Below are 26,960 nucleotides of genomic sequence, written 5' to 3'. Positions count from 1 at the left end.
TGTGAAACAGATTTATTACTCGTAATGTTTCACGTCAAGTGTGAAATATCTTACAGAAACTAAGTTTTTAAATATTTTCTTCAGTATTGTTGCCTAGCCTGAGCAAGTCTGAGAGGCTATGTTTATTATATTTTTTTTTGTTAAAATTCATTAGTGATACATGATGATCTTACAATGAATAAGTATATTTTGAAACAAGCTACTGCTGTGGAATGTTAAATTCTAATTTATTATATTAATTTAATAAGAATACATTATTTTATTAAAATTATTGAGGTACACAAAAGCAATAGTAAATAAATAAGGTAAGGGAAATTCGTAACCATTAATAGGCAACACCAAAATAATCCTTCAATAATCGTAAATAGTTGCGAACGTCAGTTTTATTATGACAAGCAAGTTTATCCAGTGTTCTGTTGTGTTTATTCAGTAAATAATCTTCGATTTAGCTGCGTCTGGGTTGTTATCTTGTGAAATTTACAAGTATCATTATCTAGTCGTCTCATTACCTACTCTGCATTCATAATGATACCATTTAGATTGCTAACAGCCGTTTTAAGACAGAGAAAGTAGTTTAATTATATTCTAAAACTTGTTATAGTGAACAAAAAAATTATGCCATAAGCGTTCATTGACCTTTCGCAGTGAAAAAATAATACCGCGATATTTTTTTTAAGTAGGCTGTATGTTTAAGTGAGTCGTTGGTGTTTAAAAAAAAATGAAGCTGAAAATAGACAGAGGACTTTTGCCTGTGAAGGCGCACTTTTTTTTCTTTTTCGCGGGTAAGTAATTTTCTAATTTATTTTATTAAAAAAATACAGAATAACAAAAATAAGATTTCTATACTAATAAAATAAAGAGGAAAAATTGTTTTTTGTTTCAAAGGTTAAAAAATTTAAAATTAAAATTACTGGACCTATTTGAAAGATTCTGTCACTTTTTTGAAAGTATCCTATCCCAGAGTAACATAGGCTATATTTTATCCAGTTACGGGTGTTACAGTTATACAATTCCCACGGGATGCGGGTGAAATCAAACCATATTAAAATATCTAGTGATTAAAAAATACAGAATAAAAATAGTTTAATATAATATAATATAATTGAAACGCAATGGAAATAGAGACTCAAATAAAGTACTTATGTAATTTTAACATGCTAATCAAGTTATTATTCCTTTGACAAAGATGAATGAATTTCCATCTTAATTAATACAGTAGCGGGATCCTAAATCTATGATTTCCATAATATTAATAATTCATTATTCATTACAAATAATGCTAAGATGTATATATAAGTAATGGGTAACTGGGCTGAGGAGGTCAGATAGGCAGTCGCTCCTTGTGGCACACTGGTACTCAGCTACATCCGGTTAGACTGGAAGCCGACCCCAACATAGTTGGGAAAAAGGCTCAGAGGAGGAGGAGTATAAATAATACTAAATGTTGGAAGTAAAACAACCTTTCGGAGTTGTTATCTTTCAAAATGTTTTCTTTGTCTTTGTGAATGAATGAATTAACAATGAATTGAATTGTGATAATTTTGTATTATTTTTGGTACAATGATGTTCATTATTATTTATCTTCTTCAAAATTAGTCAATTGGAACCATCAGTCAAGCTTCTATAATTTGTATTTATAAATATATATATTATGTAGCTATATGTAGTTTATCAGTTGTATTAGCACCCATAACACAAGTTAATTAATAACTTAGCATGACGCTAACCGACTGTGTGTGAAAAGGTGCCCGTACATTAAAAACAAATGAACAATAATTCATTTTTATACAAATGAAGGCAAATAAAAATGTTAAGAATATTTAAAAATGGTTAAGGGAGTAAATTTTGTTAAATTTTATTTGCTGTTCGAATTTAATAAAAAAATCTAGCACCATAAAGATGATTATTAGGTATGTATAAAATTAAATCCTTACTAAAATAATATTACAGAGGCAAAAGTAACTCCGTTTAATAATAGGCTATTTGTTATCCAAGTGTAGGAAGAAGGTCCCTTGGGGCTAGGGCTGCCATCCTGTCAGGTTTCCCCAGATTCGTCATAGTTTGGGGGCCGTCCAGGCCGGGATTCAAGAAATGTCCAGGGAAAAACCGGACACTTTTCATGTAAAGAAGCACCCCATTGAATTTAAGTATTTTTCGGCATTGTTGTGTACAAGCAAATAAATGGATGAAAATAAGGTCCAGTTAAAAAAATAAATATTTTAGTTCGCGTCCAGGGGAAAGACGCGGTTTGAGCCAAATGTCCGGGTTTTCAGAATCTTTGTCCGGGTTTGACAAAATTTGAGATGGCAGCCCTAATTAGGACACACGTGACTTAAGTTTTGTGCCGTGAATTAATGTCTTCTTAATATTTAATGTATTTGCATGAGGCCCTTACCCCACAAGTTTAACGGATGTCAGTCCCATCTTACCCTAAACATACATTAAATAATCATACTTGGACCATTAATTCAAACAAGACATTTGCATCAACTCCATAAATATTTAATTCCCTCAAAAGGGACAAAAAAGGTAAAGAATTTTTCTACCTGATACTTTTTTGTTTCAACAAATTTTTTTTTGTAAGAAACGACGATTCCTTAGTCTTTTTCCATCTTGTAATATTAAAAAAAAAACCGGCCAAGTGCGATGCGGAATCGCGCACGAAGGGTTCCGTACCATTATTTATAAAATGAGCAAAAAAATCACGTTTGTTGTTGTTGTTGACGTGCGGACGGACAGAGGAGCGAAAACAATAGGGTCCCATTTTACCCTTTGGGTACGGAACCCTAAAAACATCAGGTATTTTGCTTTTGCCAGGGCGTCAGCCGCGTCCTATCTACTCCGCGCACCCGGATAAAAAGTAGCCTATATATTGTCTTCCTCGATAAATGGGCTATCTAAAAATAAAAACGTTCGGTCAAACGGCGTGAAGGGGCGGAGGTCGTCCTCGTCCCTCGAACAACCGGATTTTGGCGACTCTACTTGCTTAGTAGATTTTGCGTTATGACATCTCTGCTAGTCTTTATGTGCTCTATGTCCCTATCTCATCATTCTCCGAGCCTTTTCTCAACTATGTTGGGGTCGGCTTCCAGTCTAACCGGATTCAGCTAAGTACCAGTGTTAGCTTAATAGCAGTGCTTTACAAGAAGCGACTGCCCTGCCTGACCTCCTCAACCCAGTTACCCGGGCAACCCAATACCCCTTGGTTAGACTGGTGTCAGACTTTCTGGCTTTTGACTGCCCGTAACGACTCTCAAGGATGTTCAATGACAGCCGGGACCTACAGTTTAACGTGCCATCCGAAACACAGACTCTATGTCCCTATCTCTAGTTTACAAAACAATGGATAGATATGATATTGGGACTGACAGTTAACGATTGTGTCTATGAAATGTCAGGGTTACATCGCGTCTTAAAGACCTCTTGAGTAAATTGTATGTATCCTAATAGAATTCACTATTCCCGGCCCGCATTGACGCCAGTCTTTATCAGTTACTTGCTTTTGCCCTTGGTTTTACCCGCGTCCCGTGGGAACTACTGCCAAAATTTTAGTAGGTTCGGAGCCCAAACAAACAAAATCCTCTTTATTATTAAGTACTAGCGACCCACTCCGGCTTCGCATGGGATACCAGTATCCCCACTATTTAATAGATGTTATTGTACATAATAAACCTTCCTCTTCAATCACTCTACCTATTAAAAAAACCGCATCTAAATCCGTTGCGTAGTTTCAAAGATTTAAGCATACATAGGGATATAGACAGAAGTCGTGGTGGCCTAGTGAGCAAAGAACCAACCTCTCGAGTATGAGGGCTCGGGTTCGATTCCAGGTCAGGCAAGTACCAATTCAACTTTTCCAAGTTTGTATGTACTTTCTAAGTATATCTTGGACACCAATGACTGTGTTTCGGATGGCACGTTAAACTATGGCTCCCGGCTGTCATTGAACATCCTTGGCAGTCGTTACGGGTAGGCAGAAGCCAGTAAGTCTGACCCCAGTCTAACCAAGAGGTATTGGGTTGCCCGGGTAACTGGGTTGAGGGGGTCAGATAGGCATTCGCTTTTTGTAAAGCACTAGTACTCAGCTGAATCCGGTTAAACTGGAAGCCGACCCCAACATAGTTGGGAAAAGGCTCGGAGGATGATGAGGGATATAGACAGAGAAAGCGACTTAGTTTTTTTCTATGTAGTGATAATGAAGTATTGATCATATAGAAGTGTTAAAGATAAACAAATGTTATAGTACAACAACGATACGTTTGAGCATACGACCCTATTTGAACCTGACCGTGCGTCAAGGCCTCGCAGATTAATTCTATCCTACTTACTGATGTAATAGATAATAGGTGTCGTGGATACCTTGTGTGTTTCGCGTTCCCTGTGACTCATGTATACTTCTATACTGATATTATAAGACTGAAGAGTTTGTTTGTTTGTTTGAACGCGCTAATCTCAGGAACTACTGGTCCAATTTGAAAATTTCTTTCAGTGTTAGATAGCCCATTTATCGAGGAAGGCTATAGGCTACTTTTTATCCCGGTACGGGAAGTAGTTCCCACGGGATGCTGGCAGAAGCTAGTGTATTATGTATGTATAGTCAATGAAGCCCAAAATGCGTAGTGTACACTAGCTATGTCACTACATAGTATAAAACGAAGTCGCTTTTTAGTGTTCCGTACATCATCATCATCATCATCATCATCAGCCTATCGCAGTCCATTGCTGGACATAGGCCTCTCCAAGTGCACGCCACTGAGATCTATTTTCGGGTTCCGTACCCAAAGGGTAAAACGGGACCCTATTGTTTTCGCTCCTCTGTCCGTCCGTCGGTCACCAGGCTGTATCTTATGAACCGTGATAGTTAGAGAGCTGAAAGGATGATGGGCAATTTTATATGAACCCTGGCCTGATAACCAATAAAGTTCTAATGTATATTAGATTATTGCTTACACCATACAGTTACTGAAATAAAACAGTTCATGTCAAGAATCGACCGGAAATAAGTACAGTCGGGCACAAAGGAGTTATACTTTTTGCACCATTTTTTTTTTGTTAAAATACAATCCATAGTAGAAAAATTCATTGCATGGTGTATTTTCGTCAACTAATTACTTATTTAAATAAGCCTAGGGTAGACTATCAATATAAATCGGTCTTAACTAGGCATAATTGTTTTAATAGCAAAACAAAACATAAAAACTTTTACTTCTACCACCGTATATTATTTCCATTATTGGAGATAGCATTTCCTCTTTCTGCGGCACCAGGATATTCGGCCCTGGGTTGTCGAATTATTAGAAAAGTAGCGACCCACCCCAGCTTCGCACGGGAAAACAGTATTTCGTCACTATTTAACGGATGTTATTACACATACAAACCTTCTTCTTCAATCACTCTATCTTTGAATATAATAATATATTAAAAAACCGCATCAAAATCCGTTGGGCAGTTTGGAAGAGTTAAGTTTTCAAAGTGACATAGGGATAAAAGGACTGAAAAAGCGACTTTGTCTTATACTATCTATGTAGCGATGCACAAACCACAGGATTATATTTCAAAGCAAGATGTATTATCCTGGCCATTAGATGATGTTTGTGCAAGTACTCACGACAAGTATTTGCATTAAATGGGCTACGAACTGACTGATTTGAAAAATCTTTCAGTGGTGGAAAAGCTACGTTATCTTTATCTTATATATAAAAATGAATTGATGTTCGTTAGTCTCACTAAAACTCGAGAATGGCTGGACCGGTTTGGCTTTTTTTGGTTTTAAAATGTTTGTAGAGTTCCAGGGAAGGTTTAAACGATACGAAGTTCGCGGGATCAGCTAGTTTATAATAAGAAGATAGGTATACCTAAACGTGCCAAAGTGGTTTAATTCCATAGGCTGTCCTATGCTATCAAGTGTCATATCTTCGTTCTCCGGTGGTTTACAAGGTTGTGCCCATAACAAAAAATGAAGCTTAGGGTCTAAGCTATCCTTTGATATGCTAATGGTTTTCATTGGTTATGCCGGTTAGAACCACCAGAACGGCGGAATACGTACACCATACGTTGTAAATACTACCTTTTTTTCAATAAACTTCCAAAATATGGGCACAGACACCTTCTGTGACTCGTTCTGACAATGATTGACAATAATAATACACTTAAACATCCCTCCCATATGCAATGAAGTGGTTCGAGTCCATGGGCTGTCCTATGCTATCAAGTGTCATATCTTCGTTCTCCGGTGGTTTACAAGGTTGTGCCCATAACAAAAAATGAAGCTTAGGGTCTAAGCTATCATTTGATATGCGAATGGTTTTTATTGGATATACCGGTTAGACTCACCGGAATGGTGGAATACGTACATCATACGTTGTAAATACTTCCTGCTAAATAATCTTTTTTTTTTCAATAAACTTGGAAAATATGGACACATGCACCTTCTGTGACACGTCCTGACTGATATTGACAATAATATAATGCACTTAAACATCGCTCCCATACAGAATGAAGTGGTACAAGTCCTTAGGCTGTCCTATGCTATCAAGTGTCATATCTTCGTTCTCCGGTGGTTTACACGGTGGTGCCCATAACAAAAAATGAAGCTTAGAGTATAAGCTATCATTTGATATGCTAATGGTTTTCATTGGTTATGCCGGTTAGAACCACCAGAACGGCGAAATACGTACACCATACGTTGTAAATACTACCTGCTAAATAATCTATTTTTTTTTTCAATAAACTTCCAAAATATGGGCACAGACACCTTTTGTGTCTCGTTCTGACAATGATTGACAATAATAATGCACTTAAACATCCCTCCCACATGCAATGAAGTGGTTCAAGGCCATGGGCTGTCCTATGCTATCAGGTGTCATATCTTCGTTCTCCGGTGGTTTACAAGGTTGTGCCCATAACAAAAAATGAAGCTTAGGGTCTAAGCTTTCATTTGATATGCGAATGGTTTTTATTGGATATACCGGCCAATTTTACCCATCATCCTTTTCACAAATGATGTATTTTGTTGCTATAACAACAAATACTGAAAACTAGAATAAAATAAATATTTTGGGGGGCTCCCATACAACAAACGTGATTTTTTTGCTAATTTCGATTTCGATAAATGTATGTAGGTATATATATAGGTATATAGAATATTAGTTTGGATGGTACGGAAACCTTCGTGCGCGAGTCCGACTTACACTTGGCTGTTTTTTTCTTCTCTCCCTATGTCCCTATAGTCATGCAATGCAACCGATTTTCATGCGTTTTTTTATCAGATAGAGTGTTTCAAGAGAAAGGTTTATGTATATAATACAGTAGATATAGCATAACATAATATAATAGAGGTATAGTAGAGAAACACTAATAATATCAGCTAGAATATAACTCTGTTACTGAAGCAAAGAATGAAGTGGATACATTTTTCGTTCATTTGTACCCTGAAGGCTCCAAATGTCTATCTTCCATATATCTTCATGTATAAGGACCCCAACACAGTTTTAGAAAAGGCTAGGCAGATGACTGGATAGCCATCGTCACGTTTATCAACCACCGCTGAGCAAAGATCTATTCATTCTAACATTGATAAGGACAAGGCATTAGCATTGATCATCTATACTAAGAGTTTGTTTGTTTGTTTGAACGCGCTAATCTCAGGAACTACTGGTCCGATTTGAAAATTTCTTTCAGTGTTAGATAGCCCATTATCGAGGAAGGCTACTTTTTATCCCGGTACGGTAAGTAGTTCCCACGGGATGCGGGTGAAACCGCTGGCAGAAGCTAGTTTATGATAAAAGAGTGTTTGTGGAGTTTCTTGCCGGCTCTTCTCCATGAGACCAACTTTTTGGAACCGTGCAATTAATTTGACGTTTCATAAGAGCCTGCAAAGGCTTATCTAAATATATAAAACTCAAAGGTGACTGACTGACTGACATAGTGATCTATCAACGCACAGCTGAAACCACTGGACGGATCGGGCTGAAATTTGGCATGCAGGTAGATGTTACGACGTAGGCATCCGCTAAGAAAGGATTTTGATCAATTCTACCCCCAAGGGGATAAAATAGGGGATGAAAGTTTGTATGAAACTTGCCCACGCAGACGAAGTTGCGGGCAACAGCTAGTCTATAATATAAAAATGAATCGCAAAATGAGTTGGTAAGCGCATAACTCAACAACGCCTGGACCAATTTGGCTAATTCTTTTTTTGTTGTGTTTGTTATTGTCAGGAGAAGGTTCTTATGAAAAAAAATAGTGTAATGTAGAGAAGTCAGTTGACGGGAGCGAAGCCGCGGGCAAAAGCTAGTTTGAAATAAAAACAATTTGATTTTGGTTTCTTCCTTCTCTTCCGCCACTTCGCGTTGCTAAGCTTTATTTTAATTGCCCCTAAAATATGACGTAGCTAGGCGACGCCCTAAGCCGCCTATTATATTTTTACCTCAGAGCCGGCTTTATATTTTTAATGAGAGTAGGCTACTTTATTTCCGCCGCCCCATGTACAAACCTTACAAATACTTAATAATTTTCCATTTGAAGTAAATTTGGCCAAGAGGACCTTTTTTATGGCTGAACTATTTAAGAGCTACTGTTTTAAGGCTGAACTATTTAAAGTATAGTTATCGGCAAGAATCTTGAGCTCTGACCTACATCTGCGCAGAAGTGAATAATTAGCAAAGAACCAATCCCGAGTGACGGCTATGACGCGATGCACTGCGGACCAATCACCGCTTTAGCCTGCTCCCGCGCCTCACTTCATACCACAAAAGAGACCCAATAAATTACTTCTGCGCAGGTGAAGGTCAGAGCTCAAGATTCGTGCCGATAACTATAACACTTATAAAGACCAATCTGCCGCCCCTGTGATGCTGCCGCCCCTAGGCCGAAGCCTATAGGCCTATTCATAAATCCAGGACTGCCGTACTCCAAGGGTGGCTTTTGCCCCTGGCCAGAGGTCTTAAATTCAAAGCATCCACAGAGAAAGTCCGGTTAAGCAGTACAAGGCCTCCTAGGCTGACCTATACGAGGTGCCATATCAAAAAAATAAATTAGACTGGAAGCTGATCCCAATCATCATCCTCCGAGCTTTTTTCCCAACCATGTTGGGGTCGGCTTCCAGTCTAACCTGATTCAGCTGAGTACCAGTGTGCCACAAGAAGCGACTGATCCCAATATAGTTGGTAATAGGCCAGGCAGATGTTGATCACCAAGCTTGTTGATACCTGTTTCTTTAACCCAGTTTGGCGTATCAAACGTGTGTCTATCTTAATGAGTAAATCAACAGAGCGTCTTAGAATATATAATTCTTATTTAAATAGTAATTACTGCCTATCTTGTTATGTAAATAGAGGAAACTCTTTATTGTCTATTGTTTATATGATTCTCATTATTCTCTGTGGTTCCTCTTCCCCATATTTTTGAGATCGGCTTTAAACCCGGAGGTAGGAAAGATAGTGCTAATGTCATAAGATAGGTAGGTCAGGCGCCTTCTTGTAGGTTAAGCAACGTACGGTGACCAGTTACTAGTACTAAGGAGGCGTTCGGGTTCCTTGTCAAATCAAGAACAACCTGTCAAAGATTGGTATTCTTGGGAGATTTTGCGTTTTTTTATACATATACTTGCTGCCCATTGGTCAAATCATTACACAACTGAATATGGTTCGATTATCTTGAAATTACATGGTGCAACTCTCCGTTTGTCGCCGACTTCCGACTGGATTAATTTTACGAGAAGTGTAGTTGAATACCCAATGGTTATCGGTTCTTCGGCTAATATGGCCAGCCCACTGCCACTTCAGCTTGCTGATTCGGTGGGCTATATTGATGACCTTGGTTCTCTGACGGATTACCTCATTTCTGATGCGATCCCTCAGAGAAATGCCGAGCATAGCTCTTTCCATAGCCCGCTGAGCGACTTTAAACTTGTGGACCAGCCGTCAGTATCCACGTTTCGGCTCCGTAAGTCATGACAGGTAGGACGCACTGATTGAAGACGGCTGGCAGGAGCTGGATGCGAGAAGCCGAAAATCGATCTCAGTGGCGTGCACTTGGAGAGGCCTATGTCCAGCAGTGGACTGCGACAGGCTGATGATGATGTAGTTGAATGGAAAAGTTTATTTATAGTACTTATTAGGTAACACATATTGTACAATTGTAGATTATATTTCCTATCAAAGTATCAACACAGGTAATAACCGCTTATCTTAATAACATGTTATCAAACAATTATGAAAGATCTGAGACAGGTAAATTAATGCCTTATGACACCTACTCCATATAATGCTATTGTCTGGGGATTAAATAAAACGTTCTTGTTAAGGAAATCACTTACGGTGCGTTGCCATTTAACTATAACGATAACCGAACTATTTTCAGTTTTCAAATCGCCGATTTGACCAATGAGCGGCAAGTATACGGTTGGTTATCGTTATAGCTAAATGGTACAATTATAGTTTTATCCATACTCTATCTATACTAATATAATAAAGAATAAATTTTTTTGATAGTTTTTAGTACCCTAAAGGCTCCGAAACTGCTAGTTAATTTGATAAATGCTTTCACTGCTGGAAAGCTACACTCTTCCCGAGTAACATAGGCTATATTTTATCCCGGTACGGGCAGTAGTTCCCACGGGACGCGGATGAAACCACGGGAAAGCAGCTAGTACATTATAAATATTAGTAAGAAGATTCCGTTAAGGATGGGACCACATAAGAAGACCCCTTAGGCACTACGGGGGTATTATTATGACGTCCCTTGTTCTTTGCCCCCAAAAAAGGTGTACCCTCAGGCCTTTTGCACAAAAAACATACATATCATGTCTTACATGAAATTCGAGCCTCTATTATACAAAATGTTTTTTTTTTCATTTTGATAAACAAGACAAGATATCTTGTTCCATGTTTTGATTTTCTATGCCCTTAAGGCAATATAAAACATTCTCTCCCAATTAGTGGTACGTGTACCGTTAGGGGTCCGTAAGATCGCATCAAAGGGGGTGCTTGCTAATGCAGGTTCCCTACCGGCGAAAAATGATTATTTTTTTATAAAGCCTAATGTAGAAGTAGTAGAAGTATTGGCCTTCTGGGTAAATAACCAAGTTGGTTCATTACTTATGAGGGCGTGGGTTCGATTCCAGGTCAGGCAAGTACCAATGCAACTTTTCTAACTTAGTATGTACTTTCTGAGTATATCTTAGACACCAATGACTGTGTTTCGGATGGCACGTTAAACTGTAGGTCTCGGCTGTCATTGAATATCCTTGGCAGTAGTTACGTTTAGTCAGAAGCCAGTAAGTCTGACACCAGTCTAACCAAGGGGTATTGTGTTGCTCAGATAACTGGGTTGAGGAGGTCTGATAGGCAGTCGCTCCTTGTGGCACACTGGTACTCAGCTGCATCCAATTAGACTGGAAGCAGACCCCAACATAGTTGGGAAAAGGCTAGGCAGATGCGATGTAGAATGACTGGTTTATTTCGCAATTAAAATAACTACATTAATAACCGTTATGCAGTATATTTTTACGACATATAACAGTTATGAGAGGTATCCAACTCTGTTTGCTGAAACTCGTTTAATGAGACAATTGTAAAACTCAGTGCAAATAGCTATTAATGCTTATTGCTAAGTCTCTGCAATTAAACATGCGTTTTAAACCTACCTTTTTTTTAACGACGTCAAAAATCATCAAATGACTCCTCCCGCTGTGGGTTAGCAGCGGTGAGGGAGTGTCAGACTCTTACTGACTAAAAACCACCGTGTTCCGTCGTAGGCCGCGTATGTGCCAGGGCCGCGGTAACTCTTTCGAACAATCCCGCAGCCCCGGCTCATTAAAGTTGTCTCAAAAGGGCTTCAGCGTGTTGGCTTCGGCCCCACGTTCGCCTTCCAAAATCAAGTGTGACTCTATGGTTCCGTATTTATACAAAAAAAGTATGGATGTGAAATCAATATAAGAAACAATACTCTTTGTGGCTCGAGTTCTATTTTTATCGATACAGCGATGACTGCACTGCATACGTTGCACTGTATAAGTCGTCAATTAAAATGAGTATGCATTTATTTATAATATTATATATGTATGTATATGTAGATAGATAAAATGTTGACATGTGTATGTGGATATATATTTTATGTATGTATGTAGTTGGTTTATATACGTGTTTATAGTTTGATATATGCGGCTTTTCCTAAAGCGAAAATGTTGAAGATCAGATTTTATATAATTTTCATTGCGATAGTTGGTTTTGTGTAGTTTGCTAGGGTATATAAAAATGATCGGTAAATAAATGAGAAAAATATGATTGAGTGGGTCACAGCCGCACAAGTCGATCAATCATAAGCATTCAGTACGTTGGGCCCATTGAGGGGAATCATGATGAGTTTCCACTGAGCAAGACACGTTAAATGGTGGGTCCTAGCTGTCGTTTGAATATCTTTGGCAGTCGTTACATCAGAAGCCAGAAAGTTTGACAACCAGTCTTTCATAAGTTGGGTTATTCCGGTAAGTGTTTCAGGAGGTTGGAAAGGCAGTCGCTCCTTGTAAAACACTGGTTGAGTACCAGTGTATGCTGCATCAGGTTAGACTGGAAGCGGATCCCAATCCCAACAAGGCCTAAGCAGATGATTCATAATTACCTTTTTTTTGAAAACTGGCTTCCGCCGGTATAACTACTGCCCGTAGCCAGATGGTGATAAAACCTATTCTATGTCCTCCCGGGTCCAAACTATTTCCCCCTCTAGTTTTCAACTTAATCGGTCCCAGGCGTTCACGGGTGATGGCGTAACTAAATGATATAGGGATTCATTTCTATATATACAGATTATCTTTTTCTTTGTCCTCCAGCGCTAGGACCGATACTCCCCCAGATCAATGTGTTTGGCCGACAGCTGGGGGTGTACCCAAGCGTCATGGGGATTGTATCTGCATTGTTACCCCTACTATGGGTGAACCTGACCCCAACATAGTAGTCAAAGACAGGACAGATGATTCATAAGTTATCTTTTTATTTGAGCTAGCTTCCACCCGCGGTCTTACTTGCGTACCGAGATAACTGCTGCCAGTAGCCAGATGGTGCCAAAACTATCCTATGGCCTTCTTCCCGAATCCAAGCTGCCTTCCCTCTAATTTTCAACTTAATAGTTCCTGCAGTTCACGAGTGATGGCGTGACTAAGGGATATAGGGATTCATTTTTATACATACAAATATACAGATCATCTTTTTCTTTTGTCCCCCAGCCCTAGGACCGATACTCCCCCAGATCAATGTGTTCGGGCGACAGCTGGGGGTGTCATGTGGATGGCGACGGCAATGTTACCCTTGCTGTGCCAGAACCTGACTGACCTGACCAACATAGTACTCAAAGTCTAGACAGATGATTCATAAGTTCTTTTTCTTTGTTCCCCCAGCCCTAGGACCGATACTCCCCCAGATCAATGTGTTCGGGAGACAGCTGGGGGTGTCCCCCGGCGTCATGGGGATGGTGACGGCTGTGCTACCCCTGCTGTGGGCGGCTGCTAAGCCTCTGTTCGGCTATGTTGTGGATTTTTGGCCGGTGAGTAGTTTATTTACTGGTTATTTTGATCACAAAGACTCTACAGTCTTTACTAAAGTCATAAAGCTGAAGATTGTTTGAGGGCTTTGAAAAAATCTTTCAGATTTTATTGAGGGAAGGTATAGGTTCAATCACGGAGGAGAAAGTGGGCTCAATGTACTCGATTTCATATTTTTTAAATTCATAATTCATTGGATACCGATATCCAGTTTGATGACACGCAATTATTGTTGTAACTGACCTAGATAAGATTATTGTTGAATCGTCAATAAATGCAATGTTTAAAATATATTTTTTTTCTTTTCAGGCCCACAGAAAATTAGTATTCATGCTGCTTATAACCATAATGACCAGCTCATACTGTTGTTTATGGTTTCTCCCAATGCCTGAGCCCAAAGACACGAAACTACTCGAGTCAGTCTATAAACTAAACGATACAATTTATCTAAAAACTTACACAAACAATACAGTACTAGAAAAATATAACTGTCACTGGAATTGCAGCGTGGCGGGAAACTTTGACGTTTACCTGTCAAACGTGACATTTGTCAACACAGTGTACATAGACAACGCTGTGTCAAATAGATCGTGCTCAACCTTGTCTATGGATTTTGATCATATCCAAGATGGAGATGTGACTTGTATACCTAAAGAGGATTGTAACTTATTGTGTTATGAAAATGAGTATTTAATACAGGGTAATATTTCTAAGAGAAGCGTAGAGAAATTAAACAATGATAGTATTTTAGCCGATGTTGGCAAGAATGACAATCTGACAGGTACAGTCGAGAAGAAAAGTGAGAGCTTCTATATGACAGCTACGTTTTGGGCGTTCGTGTTGCTGACTTGTGTTGGTACAGTCGCGTTCAATGTGGCTAACTGTATTGGAGATGCTGTGTGTTTTGATGTACTTGGTAAGTTAATTAATTTGTTTTTAAGGTAAACTTGATGATGAATTGTTTGAAATGCTAAACTGTGTTCTTGATATATGAGTATGGCAGATTATTCGCCATATCAAATATTTGTGTAAAAATGTGCAGTCCTCTTTAAAGTTAAACTTAAACCTTATGTCCTCCATTATGTACCCTGCAGTATATGCTTACCCTATGTTCCACCCCTAGGTTCCACCTCTCTTTACCCCTCTATTTAGTCCCTGAGGTATTACCCCTATATATTTTCTTATGCACCTCTAGGTACTGCCTGGTATACTCCCCCTATGTACTCCTAGAGGTAGTACCTCTATAATACTATCCCTATGTGTTATACATCTTGTACCAGAATTTAATGAATATGAATGTATGTGAACCTTTGTGAAGGGCTGGATCCTCTAAACCTTGAATTCAACAAAAGTTCATACGATTTCAGGTGACCGCGGCTCAAAATACGGCGCCCAACGAGCCTGGGGCACCGCAGGGTACGGGCTGACGGCGCTGCTAGGCGGCTGGCTGGTGGACAGTGTCTCCGGGGAGTGCAAGGACTTCACGCCCGCCTTCGCAGTGGCCGCGGCCGCCACCGCCGCAGACCTCTACAGCTGCACCGCGCTGCGAGTGAGTCTCATGCTGCAGGATACAGGGTTACATAGAGCATGGAGTACTGAGCCCGGCGGGGTACGGGCTGGCTGGTGGACAGCGTCTCTGCGGAGTGCAAGGACTTCACGCCCGCCTTCGCAGTGGCCGCGGCCGCCACCGCCGCAGACCTCTACAGCTGCACCGCGCTGCGAGTGAGTCTCATGCTGCAGGATACAGGGTTACATAGAGCATGGAGTACTGAGCCCGGCGGGGTACGGGCTGGCTGGTGGACAGCGTCTCTGCGGAGTGCAAGGACTTCACGCCCGCCTTCGCAGTGGCCGCGGCCGCCACCGCCGCAGACCTCTACAGCTGCACCGCGCTGCGAGTGAGTCTCATGCTGCAGGATACAGGGTTACATAGAGCATGGAGTACTGAGCCCGGCGGGGTACGGGCTGGCTGGTGGACAGCGTCTCTGCGGAGTGCAAGGACTTCACGCCCGCCTTCGCAGTGGCCGCGGCCGCCACCGCCGCAGACCTCTACAGCTGCACCGCGCTGCGAGTGAGTCTCATGCTGCAGGATACAGGGTTACATAGAGCATGGAGTACTGAGCCCGGCGGGTACGGGCTGGCTGGTGGACAGCGTCTCTGCGGAGTGCAAGGACTTCACGCCCGCCTTCGCAGTGGCCGCGGCCGCCACCGCCGCAGACCTCTACAGCTGCACCGCGCTGCGAGTGAGTCTCATGCTGCAGGATACAGGGTTACATAGAGCATGTCTTACAAAAAAAAAACGGATTGACAAAAATAGGGTTATAAAAACCTGGGTGAAAAATAACTAGTGTTACAAAATACATGGATTGCAAAAAATTAGGTTACAAAGAAAGTTTTCACAAAAATCTGGTTTACGAAAGGCGTAGGTTACAATGACTCTGGGTTGCAATGAGCATAACTTAGATTAATATGGGTTACAAATACTTCTAGGCTACAAAGACCCCTTGATTACAAAGACCCCTGGATTACAAAGACTCCTTGATTACAAAGACCCCATAGTTACATAGATCTTTGGGCCACTAAGTTCGGTGTCACACACTCATGCTCTTAAACTAGAAGGCACTTGTGTGACGGCTAGGCAGATGATGATGTTCTCTGTTCCCGGCAGCTGCCATCGCTGTCGAGTCCGGAAGACTCGGGCAGGGCGTTGCGCGATGTGCTCAGAATACCTAAAGTGATCGTGTTCATCTGCTTCGCGGTGGTCGCCGGCACCTTCGATAGCTTCATCATTTATTATAGTTATATAGTTCTAATTCAGTATAATTAAGGCAAAAACCTGCTTTACCTACTTCTTTAGCGTCGGTTACATTACAAAGAGCGTAGGTTGCAAAGACCCCTTGGACAAAGACCCCTGGGTTAGGTTACTAAGACCCCTTAATTACAAAGACCCCTTGAGTACAAAGACCCTTGATCAAAAAGATCCCATGATTGCAAAGACCCCTTAATTACAAATTAGACCCCAATTAGACCCTTTGATTACAACGACACCTTGGATTACAAAGACACTTGGGTTTGGTTACAAAGACCCTGGGTCACACACTCATGCTTTTAAACTAGAAGCCACTTGTGTGACGGCTAGGCAGATGATGATGTTCTCTGTTCCCGGCAGCTGCCATCGCTGTCGAGTCCGGAAGACTCGGGCAGGGCGTTGCGCGATGTGCTCAGAATACCTAAAGTGATCGTGTTCATCTGCTTCGCGGTGGTCGCCGGCACCTTCGATAGCTTCATCATTTATTATAGTTATATGCTTATGTTTCAGTATCATTAGCAGCCAGTTTCTTCAACAAAAGTTAAAGCCAAAGTAAAAGTCAAAGTAATGTCTAAAGTAAAAGTAACGGTCAAATTCAATTTTTCTATTAGTTTTGCTGTCACTTTAGCCTTGAAAAAACGAATTTGACCGTTACTTTTACTTTAGACATTACTTTAACTTTAACTTTTGATACTGGCCGTAAGACAAAAACATGCTTAACAAATAGCGTGGGTTACAAACACATGGGTTACAAAGATCCATTGGTTAGGTTACAAAGACCCCTTGATTACAAAGACCCCTTGGTTACACAGACCCCTTGATTACAAAGACCCCTCAGTTACAAAGACCTCGGGCTACTAAGTTCGGTGTCACACACTCATGCTCTTAAACTAGAAGGCACTTGTGTGACGGCTAGGCAGATGATGATGCTCTCTGTTCCCGGCAGCTGCCATCGCTGTCGAGTCCGGAAGACTCGGGCAGGGCGTTGCGCGATGTGCTCAGAATACCTAAAGTGATCGTGTTCATCTGCTTCGCGGTGGTCGCCGGCACCTTCGATAGCTTCATCATTTATTATATGTTTTGGTAAGTGCTTTATATTATCATTATTGCGAGATCTCACTAAAATTGTTCTGCAAATAATGTGTTGCGTATCTCTCTCGCTAAACTTTTTGGCGACTTGAAACATTGAGTGATTTGAGTCACACTTTTTGCGCGTGACTGTACCTCTATGCATCAGAATCGCTGTCAATCCTCTTGTATTCCCTTGAAATACATATAGTTGCTACCTAATTGCTACCAGCTGACAGTAGTTGCCACCAATTGCTACCCTCGTGGTTTTGAAGGCAATCAGCCGGTAAAGATGACAGCTATTCTGATATGACATTTCCTCCACTGATACACTTAATCTAGTATGAAGAAGCCATGCAAAATTATTGAGGTTTTTTGTACCAAGAGTTGCTACCTAATTACTACCTACCATCGTTATTTTTGTTTCCTCAAAAGGCAATTTCTGATGGTACATGGTTAGCCCCAGAGTTCTTTATATACCTTTCGTAAAATGTCGACTTTGCAAAATAGACGTTTTTATTTTATTTTCTTATAATATTTTCCAGGTTTTTAGAAGAACTAGCAGAGAAAACAGGACACACCGCTAATATTAAAATAATAGAAGGTGTAGTCGTAGCCGCCGAGAGTTTCATCGGAGAATTGCTGTTTTTCTTCTTCTCTGGTAAGATTATTTTAAAATACATCATCATACTCCTGAGCCGTTTCCTAACTATGTTGTGGTCGGCTTTCGATCTAACCGAATGCAGCTGAGTACCAGTGTGCCACATGGAGCGACTGCCTATCTGACCTGCTCAATCCAGTTACCCGGGCAACCCAATACCCCTTGGTTAGACTGGTGTCAGACTTACTGGCTTCTGACTACCCGTGACGACTGCCAAGGATGTTTAATGACAGCCGGGACCTACAGTTTAACGTGCCATCCGAAACACAGTCATTGGTGTCTGTAGGATGTGACTAAATTAATTTATCGGGTGTGTCGGTTTGTTCCCACTAGTTCTACTGCTTAGTTCTACCGTAGAACTAATGGGAACTTTTTTTCCCACTAGTTCTACTATTTGAGGTGTAACAAAATAGTAGAACTAGTGGGAATTATGGTTTTTATTGGTATTCCCACTAGTTCTACTGAACATTGGCAGTAGAACTAATGGGACATAATTTTGTTCTACTAGACAGAAGAAGTACAGTCGACGGCCGACAGTTGTGATTTTTTTCAGAGCTCAAAATCGATAGCAGTCAGAATAACTTAGATTTTTTTCATGAATTTCAACAAAAATCAAATGTTTTTCTTTATAAAAGTACTAGGGCAGCAGAAATAAAGAGGAGCTATTTAATCTTTTTTACCCACGACGGAACGGAGCAGGTATATGCGTTTAGGGTGAGAGATGTGACAGTCAGTACTATGAGGTTTGGACTGCAATATTTCACGAAGGTCATAAAAAATAAAAATAATTAAGTATGTCTTTTAGGTGTCAAAAACCTGTCAAGTGAAGTCAGACTTGCGCTCGACGGATTTCATACTATAATCAGGCAAAGGAAAAAACTCGTTTAAAATTAAAACGAGGTTAAAAATCTATGTAAAAACAACAATAAATATTACACACGAAGTTCTACATTCAAATCATTTTGCAGCGCTAGTGGATAAAAACAGCTTTTGCACTTAGATATTGCGGAACAAAATCACTCTTATAGATGGTGGTATGAAAACAATATTTTGTATTTGCACAAGCGTGATGTTATTCTGTAAAGTTCTCACCGTGGTCAATGTTACGGATCCAGGACATTTTTTATCTTTGTACCTCTTACATTTCCATATGGATTGCCCACTTTGATAAATTCGCTGTCGGTAAAATTGATGCCCCGATAGTAGCAAAACTTTTCCCCGTCCTCTAGAAATTATGACATGTTCACTCATTGTTATCGATATAATTACAAATTAATATTAATGTGGTGCTCGCTGAGGGGGACTGTATTTATGCTTATGACAGCTCCAAAACAAAACACAAACTAAAAAACAAAACGGTCTATGTGGCCAGTGCTGCAAAAAGTTCGTATACCTACTTGTGCGTGAACCTTGCCCCCGTCGTCGATTTATTTATAAAATAGAATTATAATTAAATAACAAAAAACAATATATAAATAGAAAGGAAAACAAAACTACTTGCGTCGTTTACATTCGTTTTTGGTTGCAGCTAACAATTGCTGTCATCCAAAAACGCTTTAAACATTACAAAATAATTCGCACATTTACCGTCGTACCACAAAAACTTTTAAACGTCTGTTGAACACTTGTCTAAAAAATGACAAATTATGACGTTGAACTGAGGTCCCTTTTATAGCCACACTTTTATTAGGCAAGTGTTCAACAGATGTTTAACTTTTTGTAATAAGACTGTTACCGTCTTACCACAAAAACTTTTAAACGTCAGTTTATGCCTTGTCTAAAAAAATGACAAATTATGACGTTGACATATGGTTCATTTTGCAGCCAAAATTTTATTAGACAAGTGTAAAACAGGGTTTAAAGTTTTTGTAATAACCACGGATACGGCCAGATGTCACCCAGGCCGTCGACTGTACTTCTTCTGTCTAGTAGAACAAAATGTCCCATTAGTTCTACTGCCAATGTTCAGTGGAACTAGTGGGAATACCAATAAAAACCATAATTCCCACTAGTTCTACTATTTTGTTACACCTCAAATAGTAGAACTAGTGGGAAAAAAAGTTCCCATTAGTTCTACGGTAGAACTAAGCAGTAGAACTAGTGGGAACAAACCGGTGTGTCGTTCACAATCACATTAAATGAAATGCGTTAATATACTGGTTATTATATGTAGGAAAAAGAAAAATACGTAAAAATAAAAAAATGCATTTTTCAAACAAAGTAAATAGAATAAAAATGTGCGAAAATTAGAACACCATATAGAAGTCAGTCATTCCAAACAATTGAAAATCTCCCTTGAAAACTAAGGTTTGTTCCCACTAGTTCTACTGCTTAGTTCTACCGTAGAACTAATGGGAACTTTTTTTCCCACTAGTTCTACTATTTGAGGTGTAACAAAATAGTAGAACTAGTGGGAATTATGGTTTTTATTGGTATTCCCACTAGTTCCACTGAACATTGGCAGTAGAACTAATGGGACATTTTGTTCTACTAGACAGAAGAAGTACAGTCGACGGCCTGGGTGACATCTGGCCGTATCCGTGGTTATTACAAAAACTTTAAACCCTGTTTTACACTTGTCTAATAAAATTTTGGCTGCAAAATGAACCATATGTCAACGTCATAATTTGTCATTTTTTTAGACAAGGCATAAACTGACGTTTAAAAGTTTTTGTGGTAAGACGGTAACAGTCTTATTACAAAAAGTTAAACATCTGTTGAACACTTGCCTAATAAAAGTGTGGCTATAAAAGGGACCTCAGTTCAACGTCATAATTTGTCATTTTTTAGACAAGTGTTCAACAGACGTTTAAAAGTTTTTGTGGTACGACGGTAAATGTGCGAATTATTTTGTAATGTTTAAAAGCGTTTTTTTTGGATGACAGCAATTGTTAGCTGCAACCAAAAAAAAAACGAATGTAAACGACGCAAGTAGTTTTGTTTTCCTTTCTATTTTTTAGTTATATATTGTTTTTGTTATTTAATTATAATTCTATTTTATAAATAAATCGACGACGGGGGCAAGGTTCACGCACAAGTAGGTATACGAACTTTTTGCAGCACTGGCCACATAGACCGTTTTGTTTTTTAGTTTGTGTTTTGTTTTGGAGCTGTCATAAGCATAAATACAGTCCCCCTCAGCGAGCACCACATTAATATTAATTTGTAATTATATCGATAACAATGAGTGAACATGTCATAATTTCTAGAGGACGGGGAAAAGTTTTGCTACTATCGGGGCATCAATTTTACCGACAGCGAATTTATCAAAGTGGGCAATCCATATGGAAATGTAAGAGGTACAAAGATAAAAAATGTCCTGGATCCGTAACATTGACCACGGTGAGAACTTTACAGAATAACATCACGCTTGTGCAAATACAAAATATTGTTTTCATACCACCATCTATAAGAGTGATTTTGTTCCGCAATATCTAAGTGCAAAAGCTGTTTTTATCCACTAGCGCTGCAAAATGATTTGAATGTAGAACTTCGTGTGTAATATTTATTGTTGTTTTTACATAGATTTTTAACCTCGTTTTAATTTTAAACGAGTTTTTTCTTTTGCCTGATTATAGTATGAAATCCGTCGAGCGCAAGTCTGACTTCACTTGACAGGTTTTTGACACCTAAAAGACATACTTAATTATTTTTATTTTTTATGACCTTCGTGAAATATTGCAGTCCAAACCTCATAGTACTGACTGTCACATCTCTCACCCTAAACGCATATACCTGCTCCGTTCCGTCGTGGGTAAAAAAGATTAAATAGCTCCTCTTTATTTCTGCTGCCCTAGTACTTTTATAAAGAAAAACATTTGATTTTTGTTGAAATTCATGAAAAAAATCTAAGTTATTCTGACTGCTATCGATTTTGAGCTCTGAAAAAAATCACAACTGTCGGCCGTCGACTGTACTTCTTCTGTCTAGTAGAACAAAATTATGTCCCATTAGTTCTACTGCCAATGTTCAGTAGAACTAGTGGGAATACCAATAAAAACCATAATTCCCACTAGTTCTACTATTTTGTTACACCTCAAATAGTAGAACTAGTGGGAAAAAAAGTTCCCATTAGTTCTACGGTAGAACTAAGCAGTAGAACTAGTGGGAACAAACCAAAACTAACAGCTGTCAACTGATCAAAACATTCGATACTCCTAACTATATCTCTGCTTTACCCATGATGTTGTAAATTAGAAAAACGAAAAATGTCTCCTGTGGCTAAACCACTGAATGGATTAGGTTAATTTTTTTGCAATTCGACATAGAATATCATAAAGTATATGTGATTAGATTTAATGTGATTGTGAACGACACACCCTGTATGTATTTATTAAAATAATTAATTATATAAAACGTCTATATTTACATACTAAAAATAAAATATAATTATGTTGTTATCCCTATTTTCAGGTAAAATAATAAAACGTTTCGGTTACGGCACGACGCTGACTGTGTCGCTATTCTGTTACGGCGTAAGAATGGTTTGCATATCGTTTATACAGAACCCGTGGCATCTTGTGTTTATTGAGGTAAGTTTATTTTGTACTTCAGAAGGTTGTTTTTTTAGGGTACCGTATCTAAAGGGTAAAATGGGATCCTTTTAGTAATACTTGACTGACCGTCTGTCCGTCCGTCCGTTTACCATCAGACTAAAAATGAACTGTGATAGTTTGACTGTTGACATTATTTTTACAGATGATGTGGTGCTGTTTTGACAAAAATACAATAAAAATATCAAAACTACAATAATGCATATTTTAGTGAGTGGTTTTTGACCATTTAAAATTGACTCGCACCTACACATTATACTCCATTTCATTAACTATTTTACTGAAAAGAAAGATGAACCCGCAGGAAAATACTAGCTATGTATTTTCCTGCGGGTTCATCTTTCTTTTCCGTATCCGTGGGAACTACTGCCCGCACCGGGATAAAATATAGGCTATGATACTCTGGACGAGTGTGATTAACGCGTGAACGTGTGAGAGGAGGCCTGTGCCCAGCAGTGGGACGATAAAGCCATGTATTCACTAAGAAACAATTGTTTATAAACACTGTTTCAGAAACAATATATACGTGTTTCTGAAACAAAATTATTTGTTTCAATTGTTTGTTTGTTAATTTTGTTTCTGTGGACGGCACAATTTCCGAAACATTGTTGCTGTAAACATCTACGTGATGTTTCAGAAACGGTGTATCTGATTGTTTCCCAGTGAATACGTGGCTTAAAAAGACTGTAACAGTAACTCCGGACGAGGTTAGCTTTACAACAGTGAAAGATTTTTTCAAATTATTTCAATAATTTTGGGGCGAAAATAATTATTTACTTAAAGCGTTTTTTTTGTTCTTCAGGGTATAATGCAAGGTCCTACATACGCGCTATGCTACGCTACTATAGTAGGCTACGCGGCACATGTGGCGCCGGAGGGATACTCCGCCACCGTGCAGGGGATCGTGGCAGGGATGGATGACGGACTAGGTAAGGATGAAGTTAGTAACGTGCGGGTGAAGTTTGGGTACAGTAAGGTACGTGTGGGTGAAATTAGTTACGTGCGGGTGAAGTTAGTTACGTGTGGGTGAAGTTGGGTTGAAGTTAGTTACGCGCGGGTGAAGTTAGTTACGTGTGGGTGAAATTGGGGTACAGTAAAGTTAGTTACGTGGGGGTGAAGACATGTGTTGCGGGGGAGTTTGTTGCGCTACTTCTTCCCAACAAAAACACATAGGAAGTGGTAAAGGATGGGGCAGCCTTTAGTAAGTTTTTGACGTTCAAAAAGTGTTATTGTGCAACCAAGTTTCAATAAATGGTTGCCCGGGTAACTGGGTTGAGGAGGTCAGATAGGCAGTCGCTCCTTGTGGCACACTGGTACTCAGCTGCATCCGGTTAGACTGGAAGCCGATCCCAACATAGTTGGGTAAAGGCTTGGGAGATGACGATGATTTAATTTAATGTTCATCCACAGGCTTCGCAATAGGTTCTCTAGTGGGAGGACAGTTATACAGCTGGGCGGGCGGCCGCGGCGCCTTCCGTGTGTTGGGCGGGGTGGCCGTATTAGCGTCGGCTATACACGCTGGCCTGTTTGTGTTGGTTAGCAGGGAGAAAGCAGGTTTGTATTATACCTACTTATATATTTTTTTGTTAGAAAATCATCAAACGATCATCATCTAAAAAATAAATGAAGAAAATCATCTCCTATTGTGTATGCAGCGTGAGGGAGTGTCAGACTTACTGACTAAAACCCACCATGTTCCTTCTGAAGCCCTTTATGTACCACAGCCGCGGTAACTCGCGCTAACTACAGTTACCACTTACCGGGTAACTGAGTTGAGGAGATCAGATAGGCAGTGGCTCCTTGCGGCACACTGGTGCTCAGCTACATCCAGAGACTGAAAGCCGACCCCAACATAATTACAAAAAGGCGGACAGATGATTAACTACAGCTGTAACATTTACCAAAATTTTTAAGTTAGACGGACACTTAATAATGTCATCATCTCCCGAGCCTTTTCCCAACTATGTCGGGGTGGGCTTCCAGTCTAACCGGATGCAGCTAAGTACCAGTGTGCCACAAGGAGCGACTGCCCTATCTGACCTAACAAATATGTGAACCCCAAAAACTATTTAACAAACTTTTTGTATCTTCTTTTAGCCGACAAACAACCATCAGAAGGCATCCCAGAAGAGGGCGAGAAGATGCTACAGGAGCACAGTAACGCCATCTATCATCACACGACGGTACCACTCAACGGGGATGACAAAGTCGACAGGTAACAGATTGCGATAAGAGATGGCGCCACTTGTCTATAGAAAATATTGATTTTTTAATATATAATTATATATGAAGGGTACCTACTATCGAAAATAGATATGTTATTGATTTATTTTTTGTACCAATGTATATTTATGTATGTATGAAGGGTACTTTTTTAAGAGTTTTTTTTTGTTATGAGGACTTGATTTAATTTATCATGTTAGAGACAAAAGTTAGTAAATTATTTTTTTGGTAGATTTGATTGTTTTAGGTCAGTTGTGAGATACAAAATGTGGCAATGTCAGAAATGGAAAGGAAGAAACTCATTTTACTTTCTGTAAAAAAAGTATGCAAGTAAATTGAAAATCGTACATTATGTATGTATAATGTAGTTAGTAAATAAATCTACCTATAAATAGTTTATTAATTTCGGGCCTAAAAGCCTAGGCTCCTTTAAAGCGAAGAAGTGTTGAAACATGAAATAGAATTTCTTTTGAGTAAGAATAACATCTTTTCTGCAACGCTTTGGACATATAATATACAATTTATAATTCATTATACCTATTTACTATTTGTATTTAGGTAAATCTTAGGGCCCAATTTCACTGACAACATAAACGTCCGTTTTTTTTTATTAAATTTATAGTAAAAAATTGTTAAAAAAAAACTGATTTTTATATTGTTGGTGAACTTGGATTTGAATAGATTTGAAACATTATTTTGGGCATAGTAATATTTTTTCTCTCAACGTAGTCTATATATGTATATAAGTACCTATATCAAAGAATGTGCCATTTTGAGAAACAAAAAAAGCCAAAATGAAGTTTAAAAAATTAAATCAATATAAGACGAAATGGTTGTTTACATTCTATTTTAATTTAAGTATATTTGTTGTTATAATTTTCAAATATTTTATTACCCTTTTTTGACTGAGTTGAACATTTTGTAAAATAATCTTGTTTTTCGAATTATCAAATAGAAATGAAATGACTGAATGATTTGCCAATGTTTTTTAAATAAAAAATAATTATATTAATATTATACAATATTGTATTCCAAATATCAATTTTACCTATACTTATATAATAAAGAGGAAAAAAAATATGTTTGTCTGTACCCTGAAGGCTCGGAAACAACTGAATCGATTTGAAAAATTCTTTCACTGTTGGAAAGCTACACTCTTCTCAAGTAACATAAGCTATACTTTATCCCAGTACGGGCAGTAGTTTCCACGGGACGCGGGTGACACCGCGGGAAAACGGCTAGCATTATATAAATACAGGGTTTTTATTTCAAGTTGTTTTTTGTAGAGGCTCAAAGTCAAAGTCAAAATGTTTTAATCTGCATTTTGTAATTCAGATATATTATTTATTAATAATAGTAGGTACATAATATGAAAATAATAACAAGATTTAAATATGTATATTATTATATGCAAATGATTTACATATCTATTATGTTTAACTGAAATTAAAATACTAAGCCAATTTTGATAAAAGAAGTCAGCTGGAACACCGGCTTCCATCTAAAAAAAACTGCATCAAAATTAGTTTATAGTTACCGGCACGGATATTGAGCTCTCGGCGGAAGAGTGGGGATCGCTTTGCGCACTGTACACTTAAGGCAATAAACCAATAAACCACTTCTGCGCAGGTGAAGGTCAGGGCTCAATATCCGCGCCGATAACTATATCAATTTGAGACCTAGGTACGTTGCCATAGGTAGACATAGCGGTCAAACTTATAACACCCATGTTTTTGCCGTTATGTTAATATTTTCTATGTCAAAACTAGTCAATCAATAAGAATCACAAAAAGCAGAATAAAATATTTTAAATAAAGTCAAGATCGAACAATTTTATTGTATCGAGTATTTATTTAATAATTATCTCTCGAAAGCCGGTGAGCCAGTTAGACTGGTGTCAGTAAGTCTGACACCAGTCTAACCAAGGAGTATCGGGTTGCCCGGGTAACTGGGTTGAGGAGGTCAGATAGGCAATCGCTTCTTGTAAAGCACTGGTATTCAGCTGAATCCGGTTAGACTGGAAGCCGACCCCAACATGATTGGGAAAAAGGCTCGGAGGATGATGAAGCCTGTGAGCCAACATATAACTTTATAATAGGTAATATTGTAAGA

The 26,960-nt window shown here is 39.1% G+C and overlaps 1 protein-coding gene across 1 annotated transcript; it reads left to right on the top strand.

Annotated features, from left to right (window-relative positions):
- Nucleotides 1-370: 370 nt before the first annotated feature.
- On the top strand, nucleotides 371-26,960 carry LOC110380548 (major facilitator superfamily domain-containing protein 6). Its single transcript, XM_064042941.1, has 10 exons — nucleotides 371-782; nucleotides 13,394-13,539; nucleotides 13,847-14,453; nucleotides 14,905-15,086; nucleotides 17,290-17,426; nucleotides 17,957-18,072; nucleotides 22,486-22,604; nucleotides 23,428-23,554; nucleotides 24,036-24,179; nucleotides 24,723-26,960. Exons 1-10 carry the CDS (start codon nucleotides 719-721, stop codon nucleotides 24,842-24,844), a joined length of 1,764 nt encoding a protein of 587 aa, XP_063899011.1. The 5' UTR covers nucleotides 371-718; the 3' UTR covers nucleotides 24,845-26,960.

Source organism: Helicoverpa armigera, chromosome 30 (genome assembly GCF_030705265.1).
Source record: "Helicoverpa armigera isolate CAAS_96S chromosome 30, ASM3070526v1, whole genome shotgun sequence".
Classification (NCBI taxonomy): Eukaryota; Metazoa; Arthropoda; class Insecta; order Lepidoptera; family Noctuidae; genus Helicoverpa; species Helicoverpa armigera.
Note: the sequence above shows the minus strand (reverse complement) of the source record. Positions and strands in the feature narration are given on the sequence as shown.

Coding starts and splice junctions, on each gene's coding strand:
- LOC110380548 (XM_064042941.1), top strand. CDS start 719: ATGAAGCTGAAAATAGACAGAGGACTTTTGCCTGTGAAGGCGCACTTT. Junction 14,454..14,904: donor TGTGTGTTTTGATGTACTTG/GTAAGTTAATTA, acceptor ATACGATTTCAG/GTGACCGCGGCTCAAAATAC. Junction 22,605..23,427: donor GGCATCTTGTGTTTATTGAG/GTAAGTTTATTT, acceptor TTTGTTCTTCAG/GGTATAATGCAAGGTCCTAC.